At 44.8% G+C, this 23,193-nt stretch overlaps 1 protein-coding gene across 1 annotated transcript; it reads left to right on the forward strand.

Annotated features, from left to right (window-relative positions):
• Window positions 1-2,294: 2,294 nt before the first annotated feature.
• On the forward strand, window positions 2,295-21,261 carry SNX20 (sorting nexin 20). The gene is made up of 3 exons (XM_063945324.1): window positions 2,295-2,635; window positions 6,810-6,949; window positions 20,368-21,261. The coding sequence occupies exons 1-3, from the start codon at window positions 2,494-2,496 to the stop codon at window positions 21,052-21,054; spliced, it is 969 nt and encodes a 322-aa protein (XP_063801394.1). The 5' UTR covers window positions 2,295-2,493; the 3' UTR covers window positions 21,055-21,261.
• The last annotated feature ends 1,932 nt before the right edge of the window (window positions 21,262-23,193 follow it).

Below are 23,193 nucleotides of genomic sequence, written 5' to 3' on the forward strand. Positions count from 1 at the left end.
GTTTCATCCTTCATCTGGACAATGGGGGTCATTCCGAGTTGATCGCTTGCTAGCTACTTTTAGCAGTCGTGCAAAGGTTAAGCCGCTGCCCTCTGGGAGTGTATCTTAGCTTAGCAGAAGTGCGAACGAAAGGATCGCAGAGCGGCTACAAAAATAAATTGTGCAGTTTCAGAGTAGCTCCAGAACTACTCAGCACTTGCGATCACTTCAGACTGTTCAGTTCCTGTTTTGACGTCTCAAACATGCCATGCGTTCAACATGAATGCTGAAAGCTCTAACGATGATGGACAACTAATAAGAGATTCACCAACATTGCCAGAAGAAGAGCCTTCTGGGAATGTAACAAAGGAAGACGGGGATGAATCAATGGACCAGTTTAATAAAAATGAAGGACAATCAGGTTTCTGATTACAAAATTAATCCTTACAATTCACATACTGCTTTGTTTGCTGAAATAAGAGTTTACAGTAACGGCTTAGTCTTTAATTCAATCATTAAAACAAACTTGCCAGAGTCACGCCTGTGTTTGCATCTCATATATGGAGAGATGTACTAAGCCTGAAAAGTGATAAATATCACTGTGATAAAGCACCAGCCAATCGGCTCCTAACTGTCATATTACAGGCTGTGTTTGAAAAATGACAGTTAGGAGCCGATTGGCTGGTACTTTATCACTGTGATATTTATCACTTTTCAGGCTTAGTACATCTGGCCCATAGACTGTTACATAAAGCCAAAGTAAATGAAATGTGTCGGACTGGGGTATAAGGGGCCCACTGGGGGGATGCATTGGTAGGGGTCCCTGCTTAGGGATGTGGCCAGCCACCATAGAAGCTTGGTTAACAATTAGAGTGTGCATGGTCTGGGCCCCTTGATAAATATATAAAATATTAATGATAATGTACCATATTAATGACAACAATGCATTGTAGAAAATACACTATAGATCTGTGCAGTATAATGTAATATATGTATAATGTATAATTTAGTATACAGTCTGGAATGTGAACCCTACAGGAGGGGTTGGTCCCTCGGTCAGTGAGGCCCACCAGGCGTTTCCCTTGTGTCCCTATGGGACAGTTTGGCTATTAAATAACAAGACTGTACTTGTAAAAAACAAACCATTTTGTTAAGTTAAAAAGGAGAGGGGGCACATGGACCTTAGACTATCCCAGAACAGGGTTTGCAAGTTTCACTTGTCTCGCACAGATAGTCTGCTGTCACACAGCATTCAAAGAAGTTGTGTTTTCCCGTGCATCATATAAATGTTTAGTTCAAAAGTAGGGCAACGTGTTAACTTAAAAACGCCCATCAAATCTTTCAAGATCTTAACATGAAAAAAGTTTGTACTAAGATGGTTGGTACCAAGGCTTCTCAAAGCCGAGCAGAAAGAGAACCGAAAGCAAATTTATACAGATAGGCCCTCATTCCGAGTTGATCGGTCGGTATTTTTCATCGCATCGCAATGAAAATCCGCTTAGTACGCATGCGCAATATTCGCACTGCGACTGCGCCAAGTAATTTAACAATGAAGATAGTATTTTTACTCACGGCTTTTTCATCGCTCCGGCGATCGTACTGTGATTGACAGGAAATGGGTGTTACTGGGCAGAAACACGGCGTTTTATGGGCGTGTGGATGAAAACGCTACCGTTTCCGGAAAAAACGCAGGAGTGGCTGGAGAAACGGAGGAGTGGCTGGGCGAACGCTGGGTGTGTTTGTGACGTCAAACCAGGAACGACAAGCACTGAACTGATCGCACAGGCAGAGTAAGGTTGAAGTTACTCAGAAACTGCAAAGTAGTTTGTAATCGCAATATTGCGAATACATCGGTCGCAATTTTAAGAAGCTAAGATACACTCCCAGTAGGCGTAGGCTTAGCGTGTGTAACTCTGCTAAATTCGCCTTGCGACCGATCAACTCGGAATGAGGGCCATATTTTGGTACAAATTTAAGCGTATTCACATTTTTTAGATAATGTTACTACCTGTGATGAAACATGGATCTTCCAGTACAATCCTGAGACAAAAACGCCAGTTCACGCACTGGAAAACACCATCAACACCAAGAATGAAGAAAGCCGTCACAACCATGTTTATTGTTTTCTTTGATATCAAGGGTGTTATTTTGACAGACTGCTTACCAGAAGGGATAACAATGAATCAACATTACTACAAAAATGTTCTAGAAACTTTGCGGTAATCAGAAGAAAGAGGCCGAGGCTGCGGAAAAAAGGTTTCATCCTTCATCTGGACAATGGGGGTCATTCCGAGTTGATCGCTTGCTAGCTACTTTTAGCAGTCGTGCAAAGGCTAAGCCGCTGCCCTCTGGGAGTGTATCTTAGCTTAGCAGAAGTGCGAACGAAAGGATCGCAGAGCGGCTACAAAAATAAATTGTGCAGTTTCAGAGTAGCTCCAGAACTACTCAGCACTTGCGATCACTTCAGACTGTTCAGTTCCTGTTTTGACGTCTCAAACATGCCATGCGTTCAACATGAATGCTGAAAGCTCTAACGATGATGGACAACTAATAAGAGATTCACCAACATTGCCAGAAGAAGAGCCTTCTGGGAATGTAACAAAGGAAGACGGGGATGAATCAATGGACCAGTTTAATAAAAATGAAGGACAATCAGGTTTCTGATTAGAAAATTAATCCTTACAATTCACATACTGCTTTGTTTGCTGAAATAAGAGTTTACAGTAACGGCTTAGTCTTTAATTCAATCATTAAAACAAACTTGCCAGAGTCACGCCTGTGTTTGCATCTCATATATGGAGAGATGTACTAAGCCTGAAAAGTGATAAATATCACTGTGATAAAGCACCAGCCAATCGGCTCCTAACTGTCATATTACAGGCTGTGTTTGAAAAATGACAGTTAGGAGCCGATTGGCTGGTACTTTATCACTGTGATATTTATCACTTTTCAGGCTTAGTACATCTGGCCCATAGACTGTTACATAAAGCCAAAGTAAATGAAATGTGTCGGACTGGGGTATAAGGGGCCCACTGGGGGGATGCATTGGTAGGGGTCCCTGCTTAGGGATGTGGCCAGCCACCATAGAAGCTTGGTTAACAATTAGAGTGTGCATGGTCTGGGCCCCTTGATAAATATATAAAATATTAATGATAATGTACCATATTAATGACAACAATGCATTGTAGAAAATACACTATAGATCTGTGCAGTATAATGTAATATATGTATAATGTATAATTTTAGTATACAGTCTGGAATGTGAACCCTACAGGAGGGGTTGGTCCCTCGGTCAGTGAGGCCCACCAGGCGTTTCCCTTGTGTCCCTATGGGACAGTTTGGCTATTAAATAACAAGACTGTACTTGTAAAAAACAAACCATTTTGTTAAGTTAAAAAGGAGAGGGGGCACATGGACCTTAGACTATCCCAGAACAGGGTTTGCAAGTTTCACTTGTCTCGCACAGATAGTCTGCTGTCACACAGCATTCAAAGAAGTTGTGTTTTCCCGTGCATCATAAAAATGTTTAGTTCAAAAGTAGGGCAACGTGTTAACTTAAAAACGCCCATCAAATCTTTCAAGATCTTAACATGAAAAAAGTTTGTACTAAGATGGTTGGTACCAAGGCTTCTCAAAGCCGAGCAGAAAGAGAACCGAAAGCAAATTTATACAGATAGGCCCTCATTCCGAGTTGATCGGTCGGTATTTTTCATCGCATCGCAATGAAAATCCGCTTAGTACGCATGCGCAATATTCGCACTGCGACTGCGCCAAGTAATTTAACAATGAAGATAGTATTTTTACTCACGGCTTTTTCATCGCTCCGGCGATCGTACTGTGATTGACAGGAAATGGGTGTTACCGGGCGGAAACACGGCGTTTTATGGGCGTGTGGATGAAAACGCTACCGTTTCCGGAAAAAACGCAGGAGTGGCTGGAGAAACGGAGGAGTGGCTGGGCGAACGCTGGGTGTGTTTGTGACGTCAAACCAGGAACGACAAGCACTGAACTGATCGCACAGGCAGAGTAAGGTTGAAGTTACTCAGAAACTGCAAAGTAGTTTGTAATCGCAATATTGCGAATACATCGGTCGCAATTTTAAGAAGCTAAGATACACTCCCAGTAGGCGTAGGCTTAGCGTGTGTAACTCTGCTAAATTCGCCTTGCGACCGATCAACTCGGAATGAGGGCCATATTTTGGTACAAATTTAAGCGTATTCACATTTTTTAGATAATGTTACTACCTGTGATGAAACATGGATCTTCCAGTACAATCCTGAGACAAAAACGCCAGTTCACGCACTGGAAAACACCATCAACACCAAGAATGAAGAAAGCCGTCACAACCATGTTTATTGTTTTCTTTGATATCAAGGGTGTTATTTTGACAGACTGCTTACCAGAAGGGATAACAATGAATCAACATTACTACAAAAATGTTCTAGAAACTTTGCGGTAATCAGAAGAAAGAGGCCGAGGCTGCGGAAAAAAGGTTTCATCCTTCATCAGGACAATGGGGGTCATTCCGAGTTGATCGCTTGCTAGCTACTTTTAGCAGTCGTGCAAAGGCTAAGCCGCTGCCCTCTGGGAGTGTATCTTAGCTTAGCAGAAGTGCGAACGAAAGGATCGCAGAGCGGCTACAAAAATAAATTGTGCAGTTTCAGAGTAGCTCCAGAACTACTCAGCACTTGCGATCACTTCAGACTGTTCAGTTCCTGTTTTGACGTCTCAAACATGCCCTGCGTTCTCTCAGCCATGCCTGCGTTTTTCCTGGCATGCCTGCATTTTTTCCGAACACTCCCTGAAAACGGTCAGTTGACACCCAGAAACGCCCACTTCATGTCATTCACTCTGCGCCCAGCAGTGCGACTGAAAAGCATCGCTAGACCTTGTTTAAAACGGCATCGATCGTTGTGAAAGTACATCGCGCGTGCGCATTGCGCTGCATACGCATGCGCAGAAGTGCCTTTTTTTTGCTTCATCGCTGCGCAGCGAACATTTTCAGCTAGCGATCAACTCGGAATGACCCCCAATGCACCAGCCCACACAGCTCTCTGTGAAGCAGTTTTTGGCAGAGAAACAGATTGCAGTGCTAGAACACCCTCCATACTCGCCAGACCTAGCACCGTGTGACTTCTTTCAATTCCCTAAAATTAAATCTGAACTCAAGGGAACCCGTTTTGCATCAGTTATTGATGTAAAGAAGAAAATGGCGGAGCAGTTAAAACAGCTGACTGATAATGAGCTACAGCACAGCTTTACCAATAGAAAATAAGAATGCAGCAGTGTGTGGATGCAGAAAGGGAGTACACAGAAGGGGAACAGAGTTACAATGGCCCTCATTCCGAGTTGTTCGCTCGCAAGGCGATTTTAGCAGTATTGCACACGCTAAGCCGCCGCCTACTGGGAGTGAATCTTAGCTTCTTAAAATTGCGAACGAAAGATTCGCAATATTGCGATTACACATCTCGTAGCAGTTTCAGAGTAGCTTCAGACTTACTCGGCATCTGCGATCAGTTCAGTGCTTATCGTTCCTGGTTTGACGTCACAAACACACCCAGCGTTCGCCCAGACACTCCTCCGTTTCTCCGGCCACTCCTGCGTTTTTTCCGGAAACGGTAGCGTTTTTTCCCACACGCCCATAAAACGGCCTGTTTCCGCCCAGTAACACCTATTTCCTCTCAATCACATTACGATCGCCAGACCGATGAAAAAGCCGTGAGTAAAAGTACTAAGTGCATAGCAAATTTACTTGGCGCAGTCGCAGTGCGGACATTGCGCATGCGCATTAAGCGGAAAATCGCTGCGATGCGAAGATTTTTACCGAGCGAACAACTCGGAATGAGGGCCATTGTATAATAGCCAGACCTTGTAGGCAATAGGCGAATAGCTGGGTGTAAGAAGCTATATGAAACTGCAGTACTGCATTAATCCTCTCTAAGAAATGTCTCCCATATGATAAAATATGTGTGTGCATCCCCTTTACATACAGACATTTTACAAAGTCTCTGCTGTGAACAATAAGAGAATTCACCTGTCACATGCACATTACACCAGATATTGCTGCTGGGGAAACAAATCAGGGATATTTTACCATTACCCTATATGAACCAAATACAATAAATGCGATTGGTTCTTACTAGAGCTATACTGGTTCCATGAACCACATTAGGTAATTATAAATGGGATGTAGTTGGCATCCCGATGGATAGGATGCAGGCAGTCAGAAGACCGGCACCGGAATACCGTCACCATTGAGAATTCCAGCGCCAGATTCCCGACAGTCAGCATCCCAAACTAAGTTTGCCGGGGAGGGTTAGGCACTAGGGGGAGGGATAGGGTAAGACTGCGGGAGGGGAGGGTTATGGTTAGGCTGCAGAACAGGAGGGTTATGGTTAGGCTGCGGAACGGGGGACTTATGGTTAGGCTGCGGAACGGGGGAGTTATGGTTAGGCTGTGGAACGGGAGGGTTATGGTTAGGCTGCGGAACGGGAGGGTTATGGTTAGGCTATGGGTAGGGAGGGAGTGAGGGGTCGGTTAGCATGCTTACTAAATGTGTCGGTATTCTGACTGTTGGCATCCTTACTGTCAGGATCCCGCACACCAACCCTTATAAAATATAACAATGACACCCAAAAGTGAAAGCACAAGCAGGAAGAGTACAGGGTAAAACCCCCAATCCGTAAGATGGAATGTTTCATATTGTGTTAGTGTCATCAGCAGTAACATTTCCTTCTGGGCTTGATTCTTATTTGGATGCAAAGTGACGACATCTGCGAACGTTACTAAACCAAACCTTTTATCATTTATATGAACTCTTATATTTCTAGGGCCACATGAACACCACCTTATGACTACACAGGAGCTCCAGCTGTACTGGAAAAAGGAGAAGCACGAAGGGAAGCCTGTCAAACTTTTATTTGAGATCCAGTCCACCCGCATTGCTGAGGATTTTCTTTCCAAGTTTGTGGTAAGGCGGGACAATGAAACAAGAATAACTATGGACCTACTGTATTACAAATCACAGCACATGACAAGTTATTTTGTATGATCAGTGCACATGAATAACTGCACAGCAATGGGGCTACACGTGTAAGTAAATGCTATTGTCAAACCAACTCAGTTGCTGTATAACAGGCAATACACGGTATACATTTACCTTCCAAAGTTTCCTTGTACTCCGCCAGTTTCCAGCAAGCCTCTATTATATAGGAATGCTAGCTATTACTGTTTGGTTCATAGATCTACTGTATACATGTGTAACACTCAGAAACTCAATCCCTTATTTACTAATCATTTCCGTTCATTTCTGCTACTAGTTACTTCCAGGCTCTTACTCTTCTAACCTCCAGAAGAGATGTTTCCTCTCTATTTCTTTATATACTGTACTAGTTTATCTTTGCTTCTAGGTTGGGCTGAGGGCATGGTGACTATGCCACTGGCCAGGATGCAATGGATGGAAGGGATCGCAGAATAAGGGATGCCAGCTGTCACTATACCTACAGCGGCATCCCGTCTGCCAGAATGCCGGCAGTAGGGCGAGTGGATCGAGGCCCCTTGCGGGCTTGCTGTGCTCTCCACGCTGCGGGTACAGTGGCTCGCTTCGCTCGTCACAGGTTCTATTCTCCCTCTGTGGGTGTCGTGGACAACCACAGAGGGAGAATCACCTACCTTGCCGGTATTCTGGCATTGGCATTGTACCCCTGTCGGGATTTCGTCATCGGTATTGCAACCGCCGAGATCCCAACGGGCGGTATGTCAAACGCATATCGGGTGAGAGGCCAACAAGGCTGCTTCCCAGGTGGCACCTGACCTGTTTCCCATCTTCTGGGGTGCCTTGAGAGGCAGCGGGCATTAACCCGCTGTTGGCCTCATCTTTAGGGCGCATGTGACATCATAATGCGTGTGTGTGTCGGGGGGGAGGGGTTCTCAGGGTCCTAAGATGCCCAGGTACCGCACAGTTTACACCTTATCTGAAACTGAAGGATTTACTTTAGAAACTCATTATAAATTACTTTATATCTGTCCTTGAAATATTTAACATAATTTTCATTCCCTTTTTTCTAACTAGCAGAGATTTAGGGTCAGTACATAGCCGATAGCCAGGGGTGTAACTAGCTAGAAACTTGTAACCCCAGTAGACTTTAAAAAAAATTAAAAAATACATAATCAATCCCTTTTCTTCTCTTCCTTCATTTCTCCGGCTCCTCTGTACTGTATGCTCAGAGAGCTCATCCTCCTGTTGACCTTGGACAGTGCAGGGGAGGGAAGGGGGGAGCAGGACCCAGGAGAGCATAGATGGTAGCCAGTGGTGTATCTAGGGGTCCGAGCGCCCCTGGCAAAGTAAGGGGCAGGCGCCCCTACACACATTTGAATTAGGGTGTGAGTACTGGAAATGGGGCATGGTCTTGTGGGGGAAGGACATGTACACAATAGTACTTTCAAATCAAATTATGCCACACAGTAGTGTCCCTTATTCACATTACACTGCACAGTAGTGTCTCGTATTCACATTACACCACCCCTCCCCCTAACCCTAACCGACCTTTCCCACAGCCTGACCCTAACCCTCTCCCCAGCCTCTTCAGTGGTGCCTAACCCTAACCCACCTTTCCCCAGCCTGACCCTAACCCCCCCAGCCTCTTCAGTGGTGCCTAACCCTAACCCACCCTTTCTAATCTCCCTCCCTGCAGCCTAACCCTAACCCTCCCACCCTTGCAGCCTAAACCTAACCCTCCCACACAGCTTGCCAGTGGAGAATTTGGCACCAACTTGATCCGGATTTTGGCTTTCTGCATCGCTATCTATGTTGGGATGCCAGCATCCGCATTCCGAGCAGTTTCGGGATGCTGGCATCAGCTTTCCGACCGCCAGGATGCCAAACGCCTTAATGTCTCATATGTCACCCCTGCCTGAACTTCCTCCTTCCCTTATCCCCTTGCACTTCTCATGCCCCCTGTTCCTCTTTAGCCCTGTAGTTTTCAGTCCCTCATTCCATCTCAGTCTCACCCCTGCACCTCTCACTCCCTCCATCACCCATGTACCTCACTCCCTCCTTCCATCTCTCACATCACACCTCTACCTCACTCCCACCTTCCATCTCCCACACCTCTTCTTCACTCCCACCTTCCATCTCCCATGCACCTCACTCCCACCTTCCATTTCCCAAACCACGTCTTCACTCCCACCTTCCGTCTCCCCTGCACCTCGCTCCCACCTTCCATCTACCCTGCACCTCGCACCCACCTTCCATCTCTCACACCTCTTCTTCACTCCCACCTTCCGTCTCCCCTGCACCTCGCTCCCACCTTCCATCTACCCTGCACCTCGCTCCCACCTTCCATCTCTCACACCTCTTCTTCACTCCCACCTTCCATCTCCCCTGCACCTCACTCCTACTTTCCATCTCCCACACCTGTACCTTGGTCCCACCTTCTATATCCCCTACACCTCACTCCCACCTTCCATCTCCCACACCTGTACCTTGGTCCTGCCTTCTATCTCCCCTACACCTAACTCCCACCTTCCATGTCTCACACCTGTACCTTGCGCTCACCTTCTATTCCCCACACCTGCACTTCACTCCCACCTTCCATGTCTCACACCTGTACCTTGGTCCCAGCTTCCATCTCCCCTGCACCTCAGTCCCACTTTCCATCTCTCACACCTGCACCTTGCTTCCTCAGATTATTACCCCCTAGTACAGAGATCCCTCTTCCTCTCAGGCACATTATCTCCCTTAGCACAGAATAGCCCCCTCCTCCCAATATAGAAGATTCCCCCATCCCCCTGAGACGGATCTCCCCTTATCAGCCAGTACAGCTGATAAAGCTAATTATTTATCTTATAACATTCACTATATATTGGTAAGAGACTCAGTACGCAATGGGCGTACGGGGTACCGTATGGTACGCACTTAGCGTAGCAGACGCTAGGCCGTGGTCGAGACGCACGAGCGGCACGTTCGCTCACGACTTACGCTGGGTATCGAGCACGCTATAGGCTGCCCGAGCACCGTAATGCTACTCTACTAGCGTAGCGGACGCTGTGTCCACGAGAGGAACACGAGCGGCGCAGACGCTCACAGGATGACACACAGTAAACCTTGTATGCAACACACTGAAAGGCTAAGCCTATACTGTAAACCTTGGTCTAGTAATGTTAACACAATGTAACGCTGATTAACCTCTATTATATAAAAGCTGATTGAGCGATTGAGACGCTCAGAAACCCTCTATACTAGCTAGAGAAACACAGACACCTTGCTGAGGTTCCAACACCTTTACTAACGAGGTTTAGCTATGTAAAAAGGGGAAAACAGTTAACAGCTTATACACTACAGCACTAACATAAAACACCTAAACAGAATAACTGGACATAAATATACAATAGCGTCTTAATCCTAAACAATAACAGTGAGAGAGAGAGAGAGTATGGCAAATACAGACAGAGAATAAGTTGGTCACAGAGAACTTACACACGTGGGGAATGATCGCTAGCGCAGTCCTGGAACCAGCTCTCTAGTTAGTCAATGATGAAAACCTTTGTGGAGAGAAGACTGAGCTGGCCCAGGCTGGCTGTTCTTATATACACAACATACAGTACACTACAAAGGGCCCTACAATCTCATTGTTCATTGGACACAGGAATCTGTCTTCACATTATAACGAAAGGTCATAGGTTGATTCGAACAGGTGGGCTGTGACTATTTCAAACTGCTCAGGTGGGAGGAAATCTCAGGTTTCCCGCCGCATGGATAATGAACTGCAAATACAGTAAATGTCCATAAACTTCTTATAAACATAACTATACGCAGGAGCGATTAATCTCTTTCAAACCAACACTGGAATGTTACTAATAATATACTCTTCCGTTGCATACTAAACACCACTGCTCAAAACCTGTCTGACCCTTCGTATCATGTAAAGAGGGATCTCTCTGTCCATGAACCAGTTACACTAAACAAACTTACTGATATTATTAAGGGGACCATAACCTATAAAATACACTATTTAGATTAACTATGTAACGATCGAGTCGCCCGCCAGACGCACACAAACTCTACCGTAAATGCGCATACCACGCGCCTGAGCGCACGACCGTGGAGGCGCCGTCACGCAACTGCGAATATGCGCACGCACGGGAGAGAATGTGCACGTGCAGCGGGCAAGCGTATGGGGTTAGTACAAGGCATCATAGGTCGCTATATTTTTCGACTTTGACACAGCTCACACACAGAACCTTCTTCTGGTATGTGGTGTCCGCTCCATTGGCAAGTTAGGAATCATGGCGGACAGTGTCGCAATGGGAGCCGGGAAGAGATGGTACCCGCACATTGTGACTGCATAGTGTGTATTATGTGTAATTAGTCAGCAAGTGCTGGCCAGGGCTGGTTCTATATTAAATATTTGGGGGGTGCCCAACATCAGGGTGTGCCTGTGCACACATGCCACCCACCGTGTGCATGCCTATGCCCCCTCCCCCATAGCAGAGCAATTAGCCCCCCGAGTCCCCACTCCCCATGTGTCTCTGCCTCATGCCCTACTCCCACACAGCAGTGTTATCAGCTGCTCCTACACCCCCATGTCTCCCCCCAATAGCTGTCATATTCCCCTGTGCCCCCACTTTCCATAGTTCTCCCCCTCATAGCAGTGTCATTACCCCCTTCCCCACTCCCCATAGGTCTCCCCCCCATAGCAGTGTCATTACCCCCTTCCCCCACTCCCCATAGGTCTCCCACTCCCACACAGCAGTGTCATTACCCCGCTTCCCCCACTCCTCATAGGTCACCCCCATAGCAGTGTCATTACCCCCCTTCCCCCACTCCCCATAGGTCTCCCACTCCCACACAGCAGTGTCATTACCCCTGTGAGGATACTGGGTTCAAAATCACTCAGTCATGGTGGTAGATGAAAAACCAACAGTGGTTTATTGAACAGAATGGGTTATAAACAGCTCAGCACACTTCTGTGATCCAATTCTACACGACAATTCCCTCCTTGAACTCCTGACAGAACATTACTTCTTAGCCAGTCTCCTGCCACTCTCTGACCTTCTCTCTCAGATCTCTCTCACCTCCCCTGTTTGCTATTATCAAAACCTTTGTCTTTCCTACCATAAGGCGACAACCCCCAGAACAGTTTCAGAGCAAACCTACTTTCACATGCCCAGGCATGTTCCCTAGGCCACAATAGATGTTAACTAAATTAACCTTACTTAATCTGATTGTGTGGCCTGGAATCCATTGTGTGGGGAAGAATGAGGGGGTTGTATGGCCTGACATCTGAGACTGGCTGTATCTACCCAACAGCAAACACACAGGTTATCTGAGCAGTCACATGGGGGGAACATTATTTTACAAACTATAACACAATAACCATTACATTCATATATATACATCGAAAACATAACTGTACCCTTGTAACAATAACATCATACAATATAATACAATATTGCCTAGTACATAGCCAAATACAGATCAACAATCAGTGTAGTCCATGGGTCAGACCAGGGCTAGGGAAGTAGCTGCGTGTCTTTTACCACTGTGTGACACAACGCGATGGCTGTGTTGTCACAACCCCCCTTCCCCCACTCCCCATAGGTCTCCCACTCCCACACAGCAGTGTCATTACCCCCTTCCCCCACTCCTCATAGGTCACCCCAATAGCAGTGTCATTACCCCCCTTCCCCCACTCCCCATAGGTCTCCCACTCCCACACAGCAGTGTCATTACCCCCCCTTCCCCCACTCCTCATAGGTCTCCCCCCATAGCAGTGTCATTACCCACCTTCCCCCACTCCCCTCTGGTCTCCCACTCCCATATAGCAGTGTCATTACCCCCCTTCCCCCACTCCTCATAGGTCTCCCCCATAGCAGTGTCATTACCTACCTTCCCCCACTCCCCTCTGGTCTCCCACTCCCATATAGCAGTGTCATTACCCCCCTTCCCCCACTCCTCATAGGTCTCCCCCCATAGCAGTGTCATTACCCACCTTCCCCCACTCCCCTCTGGTCTCCCACTCCCATATAGCAGTGTCATTACCCCCCTTCCCCCACTCCTCATAGGTCTCCCCCATAGCAGTGTCATTACCCACCTTCCCCCACTCCCCTCTGGTCTCCCACTCCCATATAGCAGTGTCATTACCCCCCTTCCCCCACTCCTCATAGGTCTCACCCCCCATTACCATGTTATTAGCCACCTTTCTCTCCCCATAATTCCCCCGTTATCCCATCCATATCTTACCTTTGTGCTGTGATGCTGCAGTGCTGGGGCAGGGTCCTGGCTCCGCAGGCTCAGTGCCTGGTTTCCTCTGCAGCTGCCGTCTGTGCTCAGCCACAGGGCAGGCAGAAAGTGAAAGTAAAGTCACTTCCTACCTGTGTGAGCAGAGATCCGGCTCTGTGTTCTGCTGCTGCAGCGTCCGTCCTAAAGGGCCCCATACACTAGATAATGCCCTATTTCACCCCAATTCGGGCATTCGGGATGATATATTGGGTGAAATTGGGCATTTTCGTTGTGCTTTACACCTGACCCGACCCGATCCGATGCGCGTTCCCGTGAGCATCGGATCGGATCACCCTAGATCAGACATATCACGAGTGCTGCACTCGTGATATGTCGGATCCCGCAGGAATGGCTGGGATAGTAAAAGATACATCCTATGCAAAAGGACCACATACGATGTATCTTTTACTGTCCTGCTGCCCGGGAGACTGCCGGGAGGTTGAAGGGAAATCCTAGACGAAATGACGGACCATCATGTCGTATAAGTGTATGGGGCCCTTAACTTTCCTCTCTCCTCCTGCCTGACTGCGATAACAGAGCTGGCCCTAGCCTTGGGAACAGATGCCCCTGGGCATTCCAGATGCCCTAGACATTTGCGTATAATGCCTATTGGCTACGGAGAGCTCTGGGTGAGAGTGTGTTACTGCCGGTGTCCGTCAGCACTGCACTAGTGATCAGACTAGTGTCCGGCAGCACCACACTTGTAATCAGACTCAAAATAAACTACAGCTCCCAGCAGCCCTTGCTGCCGGGAGCTCCCAGCAACAAGGGCTGCTGGGAGCTGTAGTTTATTTTGAGTCTGATTACAAGTGCGGCGCTGCCGGACACTAGTCTGATCACTAGTGCAGTGTGGTGCTGACGGACACTGGCGCCATGCCAGCAGTAACAGACTCTCACCAGGTACAATCTGACAGTACTACTCTTCTACCATTTGGCCGCGGGTGGCACCACCAGGCGGCGCCCCCTCCTTGCCTGGCGAGTGCCTTCCTGGCCAATGGGTAGATACACCCCTGATGGTAGCTACACAGGGCAGCATGTGTACAACCGCATTTCCTTCACTGCACACCCATTGGGGCATATGTATTAAGCCTGGGGAAGGGATGAAGAAGTGATAAAGCAGTGATAAGTGAAACATGATAACGCCCCAGCCAATCATTGCGGATTTGAAAAAATGACAGGAGCTGATTGGCTGGTGTATTATTACCTTGCAGTTATCACTGCTTTATCACTTATCCCTTCTCCAGGCTTAATACATCTGCCCCAATGTGAGAGTACTCATAGCAGATTTGCGTTTAACTCGACCACAATGTATGTGAAATTTTATTCTGTATATTGCAGGCCCAGATTTACATCATTTGCTCCAGAAGTCTCTACCACCAGCAGCAGCCTATATTGTCATAACTTCCTGTCCCAACTACATTCCATCTACATCACAGATTTGCTCTGTCCCTAATTACACTCAGGTTTTGGGCACATCATGTGATTCTTTGCTTACTGTGCATGCGCTCCGGGGGTTGCATGTGCATCTTTGCATATTACATAAAGTGTCATTTAAAATATTATTATTATACAAAGTTACAATGTAAACAGAGTGCCACCTGGGAAACCTACTGTGGGGTATATTCAATTAGGGTCGAAAACTGCCGTCTGTCGAAAAGACTTTTTAAGGTCGAATCGTGATTCGACCTATTCAGTCCCAGCAAGTTTTATTCGACAAGTCGGCTGTATAGCTGCAGATTCACGTACTTTTGAGTGAAACGGGGCCTAATTCGACAGGATTTGGCCCCGTTTCTGACCATCTCAGTCTGACATAAAAAAATGTCGGACTGAGATGTGAGACCCAGAGAAGGGGGGGAGGGGGCGCAGGGAGACGGAGGACAGCCGCGGGCAGACAGGGGAGAGCAGCGCTACAACACAGCGCTGCAGCAGGAAGTCACACAGCCGCGCCGCTCACGGCAGCGTCCACCCGGCTCCAGCAAGTGAGGTCACGCTTGCTGGAGCCGGGTGGACACTGCCGTGAGGTCTGGCGGCTGCTTGACATCCTCCTACAGCGCTACTGTAGCATTGATCTCCTCCGCCTGCCCGCGGCGGTCCCCGCTGGTCTCCCCTTGGCTCCACCCCCTCCCCCCCCCCCCTCTCTCCTCCTTTGGGTCCCTCATCTCAATTCGACTTTTTAAAAGTCGAATTGAGATGAGATTTGAATAGGGGTTGTCGGATCCATTCCGACAAATGCATGTCGGAATGGATCCAACCCTAATTGAATATACCCTGCCTCTGTGGCCATTCCACAAATCCAGCCCTATCTCTTTCACTATCAGCCAAGTTAATAAGCCAGACTTGGTATAAATGCAGATGTCCCAGGAAACTCACATGTGTTTACTTTAGATTACACCTCCTCGCCTGGGTATTTGTGGCATCATAACCACTGAGAATGTCTACTGTAGGGCATTTCCAAGCCATCACCTACCCTGAGGCTTCTCACCCACCACAGAAGAAAATTTGTAATCCAAATCTTTACACAGTCAAATAAAACACAGCCCAAAGACTCATCGGGCGGAATTGAATTATTTTCACACCCTTCCACACCCGTTCTGTTTCTGCTGACGGGCATGGTATAATCATTTCAGTTCGCTATCCCCAGGGTAGCGAGGGCACCCAACCCTTTACGCAGCTAAACTTGATTACTATGGGCGCGATATGCGCAATAACGGGGATCACTTTTCGGTGTGATATATCATTTGAATAACGCCCATCATATATGAGATATGGAATTCCCAACCTTATCCCCAGTTACTAGTATCCCAGTCCACTCCCTATAGAAGTAGTTTAGTTCCTAATTATGTTGTGATTATTGCATTTATGTTTCAACGGTATCCGCAAGAACTTTGCCAAAACTATTGCAACTTCCCTTATGTAATATAAAAGCCAGGTCCTTATTCACTGAATACTTGGGAGGTCTAATATGTAAAAAGTTTAAGTGACAGATCTAATAAGTGAAAAAATGCTATAGAAATAAGTTTTACTTTTATGAAAATTAAAATCAATGTATGAAAGCCCATTAGCAAGTGTAGCTTTTTTTCTCTTTGGCAGGAAAGCACAGAGAGCATTACACCCTAACATGTTCACTTGACATCAGTTGTAATGGATTTTACATTTTTACACTGAATAAAGAATAGAACACTCGCTGTTGTTAACTGGGAAAAAATTAGATATACACAGGATGATTTCCTATTGCAGAAAACTTTCTTGAATGCTCCTTTTGTCAACATTTATCATATTGTACTTCAGAGTAAATTAAACAATATCCAATTTATGTGGATATAATGTTATCAAGTGAAGCTGCCGCCCAGAAATGAACAGAGACTCCCACTGAAGGCATCGCAAACTCAATCGCAATTGCGTACACATTCGCAGCCTATATGCAAGAACAAGGGACATTGAGGCTAAGGGTAGGCTTATGGCTATGCAGATTGAACACAGCAGTAGCGCAGCAAGAGCTATTTGTACGTACGAGCTCGCAGCTGACCACATATACCCACTCCGAAAACGGCCACGACATGCCTGTGTTTTGCCAACCACTCCCTGTAAACTTCCATTTGACACCTCTGTATGGTCACTTCCTGTCAATCACTTTGCATGAGCATTGCGATCGCAGCACATATGCAATCTGAATATATTCTCTCCGTTGCGTGACAATCGGCCATTGCATACCAGCATGAATTAGGCCCATAGTCCATAAGATATATAGGGAGCATGAACAGGCCTTATAGGAATTATGAGGGATTATTCAGAGTTGGTTGCAGTTTTTACTAAAATTGCAAAAACTGCAACCACTAAAATCGCATGCTGGGGCCACCAGGGCAAAGCCGTCCAGCATGTGTAGCACCATCCAGCGATTAGGGTTATCAGCAGGTAATAGCCCCACAGGTACAGTAGTAAAAGGGATAAACATATGGAGAGGCCAAAAGCTGTTTTCGCTGCCCAATATCTCTCAGGGTGGCAGTAACAGATTAAAATCATTAAAAATGTTTTATTCTTTGAATTTTTTTTATATTATGTTTTGAATATTTATCGTTTTTTCAATAAACGTTATCCACATTTTCTTTTATGTTGTATGTTTTTCCACATTAGTGGAACTGAAATCCCAAAGACTGAGTACTCAGGTGTCCTAGAGATATTTATTGTTAAATTGTGGAGGTCATTGATTTTTTCACTGCGATAAAAAAAAAAAAAAAAACCATAAAGTCAGCCTAATTCCAGAAAATTACATCCTCTCAAGTAATGGATACGTTGCAGTGAGCTTCATCCCCATTGTGTTTGCTCCAGGGTAGGATGCAGGGCTTGGAAAGTGGCTGGGTATTCTGTATACTGCTTGTCCAGTTATGATTGCAAACCAAATTGTACCCGTTGATGCACAGCAGCCAGCTATAGGGGAACATATCAGCATAAACATGCCATTTAAGTGAGCCACCGCTTCAAAAGTCTTCACACTTGCTAGGCTTTTTAAGATCATTGTGGGAATGGTTGATACACCATGGGGGAAATCTACTAAAGGGCGGTTTTGCTAAGTGTTTGAAACCGTTGCACATTGTTGAGGTTTTGATTACTGAATCACTAGACATAATATTCAGTGATTTGGAGGGCAATTTTCAGACCACCAGTGATGACTGGCAGTTTACATACGAATATATATGTATATATATATATGAAAACCAGGAACACCCTTATCCTGCGCTGTAAAATTGCTGCCTTCTGAAACGGTCCTGCTGTTAGCCAGGACCCGACCAAACTACCTCCAAAACAATGTATCAGATGGCGCTAATAATCACTTCTTTGCTTGACCAGCCAAACAATTGACCACATCAATGAATAAATAATTACAATTTATCAAAAGCACATATTGCTAAAAGAGATGACCCTTTCACAAACACAAAACATTGATGAGTGTCAGATGATAAAATGAAGGGTATAAATTCTATCTTCCACCAGAAGGAAGTTTTATATATATATATATATATATATATATATATATATATATATATATATATATATATGGTGTGGCAGTTTACATACGAATGTCAGACCGCCAGAAAACTGCCAGCAGCTGAGGAAGCACAATTCATTTCTAATAAAGGCAATCATTACAGTATGTGTTGATTAAGGAAATCTCTTATTTGGGCAATTTTATTTTATTAATATATTAGAGTGCAAATTAAATGTTTCATTTTTTAATACAGCAATATTTATAATATTAAAATGGCAATATTAACTAATTGTTAATTGGGGACTACACAAATGTATTTATGACAGGGCAAATAGTTATTATTTCATAATGTGGGCACCATTTATAGAGCCATTATAATAATTGTCACCCCTGTCATAAATACATTTTGATTATTTTTAGTCTCACATGTAAAAAAAATATTGGGACATCCACGTGATCAGTGGTACTGTATCTTTTAAATAGTGGCAGTTTTGACTTTTTGTAAATACGGCGGGTAAAAAGGCGCCTGGAAAAAGACAAAAAATGGTTATCTTATACTGTAATTTAGTACATTTCTCCATTGTCTTCAAAGATAACAGACAATGTTTATGTAATTTATTAAATGATGTTAAAGATTTTAACTACAATTTTGACATTCGTTGAAAGTAAATACTATTTATTATCCACCCTTACATGTTTTCGAAACCAAAGAAATTAATTCAAGAAAAACAAAACACTATATTAAAAATCTTAAGAATATAAAGCGCCTCTTTTAACATAACATGATTTATGGTTACAAAAGCAAACTGCAATGCGTAAGATTTTAAGTTCTGTTCTGCTGTTTGATGCAAAGTTTTGTTTTGTTTTTGTAAATTAGTACTGTATCCAATTCCTGTTAAATAAATTGTGAAAAAAGACCATAGAACAAAACAAAAACACAATCAATCATCCCTTTAGGCATGGGTCTTCAACCTGTGGCCCTCCAGCTGCTGTGGAACTACACATCCCAGCATGCCCTGCCTCAGTTTTAGCATACATTAATAGCAAAACTGTGGCAGGGCATGCTGGGATGTGTAGTTTCACAGCAGCTGGAGGGCCACAGGTTGAAGACCCATGCTTTAGAGTAATATAGAAACTTAGAAAGTCAATGTTTTTGTTCTCCTTGTATTATATAAATTATAATCAGTAATTTATATAGCACACACACATATTCCACAGTGCTTTACAGATATTTAGCCATTCACATCAGTCCTTGCCTCTGTGCAGTTAACAATCTATGGGGTCTATGTACTAAGCCTTGGAGATAGATATGGTGGACAGAGGGGTGTGGTATGGAAGGTCGACAGTAACTAGGTCGACCACTATTGGTCGACAGTAACTAGGTCAACAGGGTGTATAGGTCGACAGGGTCTTTAGGTCGACATGTTCTAGGTCGACAAGTCAAAAGGTCGACATGAGTTTTTTATGTTATTTTGGTGTCGTTTTCTTCGTAGAGTGACCGGGAACCCCAATTAGTGCACCGCATCCCCTCGCATGTCTCGCTTCGCTCGCCATGCTTCTAGCAAGGTGCCTTCGCTCCGCTACCGCTTCACTCGGCACAGATTACCGTTCCAATCGTAGTCCACGTGGATCGTTAAGTATGAAAAGGTTAAAAAAAAGAAAAAAATTGTGAAAAATTCATGTCGACCTTTTGACCTGTCCACCTAGAACATGTCAACCTAAAGACCCTGTCGACCTAGACACCCTGTTGACCTAGTTACTGTCGACCTAGACATTGTTGACCTAGTTACTGTCGACTTAGAGACCGGATCCCGGACAGAGATAAAGTACCAACCAATCAACGCCTAACGGTAATTTTTCAAACACAGCCTGTAACATGGCAGTTAGGAGCTGACTGGCTGGTTCGTTATGTCCATAAACTTTATCTCTCTCCATGACTTAGTATATATATATACCCCTATATTCCTTACCACATGTACACACACACAGGCTAGGTTGATTTTTTTTTATGTCAGAAGCCAATTAGCCTAGGTACCAATGTTTTTGGAGTGCTGGAGAAAAGCAGAGCACCCGGAGAAAACCCATTTAATAATACCTAAACTGTAACAATGATATTTCACAGGTGTACCAGATTGTAATCATAAAGACTGGAAGTTTTGATGGAACTAAAGCCTTCATCGAGCGAAGATACTCTGACTTTGAGAGACTTCACAGGAACTTATTAAAAGACTTTCAAGATGACATGGAAGATGTGTTGTTTCCAAAGAAGGTTCTAATGGGAAACCTCACCCAGGAGATGATTAATAAGAGAATGTTGGCCCTTAAATATTACCTTGAAGAGTTGTACGCTATAAGATGTGTAAGAAAATCCCGGAAGTTTATTGACTTTTTTATCCATCCGGAGCTAGAAGATGGATACAGCTGTGTCCGAGGAGGGCAGTATGGCAAAGCCATAGAGACATTTCAGCAGGTTGTATACCTACAAGAAAAACTGGCACCACACTATCCCAGCTTTATGGTACCATCACTGTGTGCCTTGGTTGTGTGTCATAAAGACATGGACCAATCAGGAAAAGCCTATGAGTTTGGACTAAGAGCACTGGAACTTCTAGAGAAACATACCGGTCACAAATATTACATCCCATTGCTAGACACACTGATTTCTTTGGCTTATAAGCAGGGCAAAGACTTTGTTACTTTACAGGAAAAGCTACAAAAAGCTGAAAGAAAGATGAATAGAGGTTTTGAGCATAATATGTTTACTGTAAAAGAACTAGTAGTACAGGAAAGTGTTCAAAGAGAAAAATGACTTTAAAATACATTTATGTATGCTGAAATATTTAATTGTGTTGTTTAAAATGTAATACAAAAATGACTTCAAAATTGTCATATATCTGAAGTCATCAATTTAGCATTCAATAGGAAATCTTGTGGGTGTATTATAAGAGATTATTATGGGTATTACAAGTCTCCTTGGATTTCTGTAACTTGTATAAAAGACTTTAGACAGTCACAACTCACTGGTGTCTTTATACCTTTATTATTTATAGTAGGTTTACAATATTCCATGTATAAGCTGCCAGCTATGTGCATTTACAACAATACTGCAATATATATACATTGAAACCGGTAGTGGACTCTGGGCAACGGAGCTTACAGTGATGAGTGAAAGTAAGTATAGCCTTCGGCCTTCCAAATGGAAGCCACTCCCATGCTGTAACGACAGTCCATTATGACTTCTTCGGGCTGCAGACGATGCAGCCCCTAGAAGCCTGGGCTTCTGTACAAAATGGACAAAACCTGTCATTCAAATTGTTTAAATCACGGATTTAACCAATCTGTCTGAATAACAGGTTTTGTCCATTTTCTAGTGTTTGAGAGCAAATGGTCGAGGGGGATGCAGTCAATTTACCGACAATCAAAATCTCGACGGTCAAAATACCGACAGCAAATGACCAACGGTCAAAATTCCGACAAGGTCAAAATCCCGACATTTAAAATACTGATAAGGTCCAAATACCAACATTTATAATGTCGACAGGTCAAAAAGTCAACATGAGTTTTTCATGATTTTTTCATTGAAACCGACTTGTTCATACTTTACCATCCCAGTGGACCTGGAGGGGGAATATAATAGTGTGCCGAATGCAGCGAGGAACCGCGAGCCATGCGAGGGGACGCGGTACACTTATATTGTGTCCATGTCGACCGATGTCAACATACACACCAAAACCAATGGAAAACTTGTGTCAGCTTTTTGACCTGTCGACATTTTAAATTACGGTATTTTGACATTGTCGGTATTTTAAATGTCGGTATTTTGTCCATGTCCTGATTTTGACCATCGGCCAATTGCTGTCGGGATTTTGATCGTCAGGATTTTGATTGTAGGTATTTCATACCAATCCCGGTCGAGGGGAGAAGTGGACCAGTGGAGAAGTTGCCCATAGCAACCCAATCAACTTCAAGGTGTCATTTATCAAGTGCATTATATTAAATCATAGGTAGATAATGATTGGTTGCTATGGGCAACTTCTCCATTAGTCCACTTCCTCACTCTTCACTGCTTGATACATCCATCCTTAGGCTGTGTGATCTATTCATTATTATTGGTATAATGGAACTTTATAAAGAGCCTGCTTTGGGGTTACATTTATTCAGACTCAGTTTGCTGTAACTAGGAAATGATGGGGGTTATTCAGACCTGATCGCTCCTCTGAGAATTTGCAGAGGTCTGCGATCAGATAGTCGCTGCCCAGACAGAGTAAAAACCCACCCAGTACAAGTGTGCGTACGGCTTGCAAAAATCTTGACGATCGCCGGTCATCTGCAAATCCGTTCACAACTGACTCACCAGCAAATGATTTTTTTCTACAGTGCGACAGAATCAGGCTGATGGAGGCCGGTGCTGACGTCACACACCCTCCCTCAAAATGCTTGGCCACGCCTGCGTTTTTCCAGGCACTCCCAGAAAACGGGCAGTTACCACCCCCAAACACCCTCTTCCTGTCAATCAACTTGCGTACGGCTAGCGATCAAAAAAGTTGCTGTATTTTTCCACTCTCTGGCCTCACGCGCATGCGTACGATCCGTACGCATGCGCAGTCCAATTGGCACGACAGCGATCAGGTCTGAATAACCCCCTATGTAATGTACAGCAAGTTAGATTTGAATTTCAGATGCTTATGATTAGACAGGAAATCACTGCATAGCCTGTATGATGCATAATTGCTTAAGCTGAACAAGAGCATCAAGTTCAGCAAAACCACAGCTGACTCTGGCCCTCATTCCGAGTTGATCGCTAGCTGCTTTCGTTCGCAGCGCAGCGATCAGGCAAAAAAACGGCAATTCTGCGCATGCGTATGGTGCGCATTGCGCACGCGCGTCGTACTTTCACAAAAGCCGATGCAGTTTCACACAAGGTCTAGCGACGCTTTTCAGTCGCACT

The sequence above is a fragment of the Pseudophryne corroboree genome, chromosome 11 (genome assembly GCF_028390025.1).
Source record: "Pseudophryne corroboree isolate aPseCor3 chromosome 11, aPseCor3.hap2, whole genome shotgun sequence".
Classification (NCBI taxonomy): Eukaryota; Metazoa; Chordata; class Amphibia; order Anura; family Myobatrachidae; genus Pseudophryne; species Pseudophryne corroboree.

What these genes read in the sequence shown, in the direction of transcription:
- SNX20 (XM_063945324.1), top strand. Translation starts at nt 2,494, where the DNA reads ATGAATGCTGAAAGCTCTAACGATGATGGACAACTAATAAGAGATTCA. An exon ending in TAAAAATGAAGGACAATCAG is followed by an intron (nt 2,636 to 6,809) that starts GTTTCTGATTAG and finishes TTATATTTCTAG; the next exon opens with GGCCACATGAACACCACCTT. An exon ending in ATTTTCTTTCCAAGTTTGTG is followed by an intron (nt 6,950 to 20,367) that starts GTAAGGCGGGAC and finishes GATATTTCACAG; the next exon opens with GTGTACCAGATTGTAATCAT.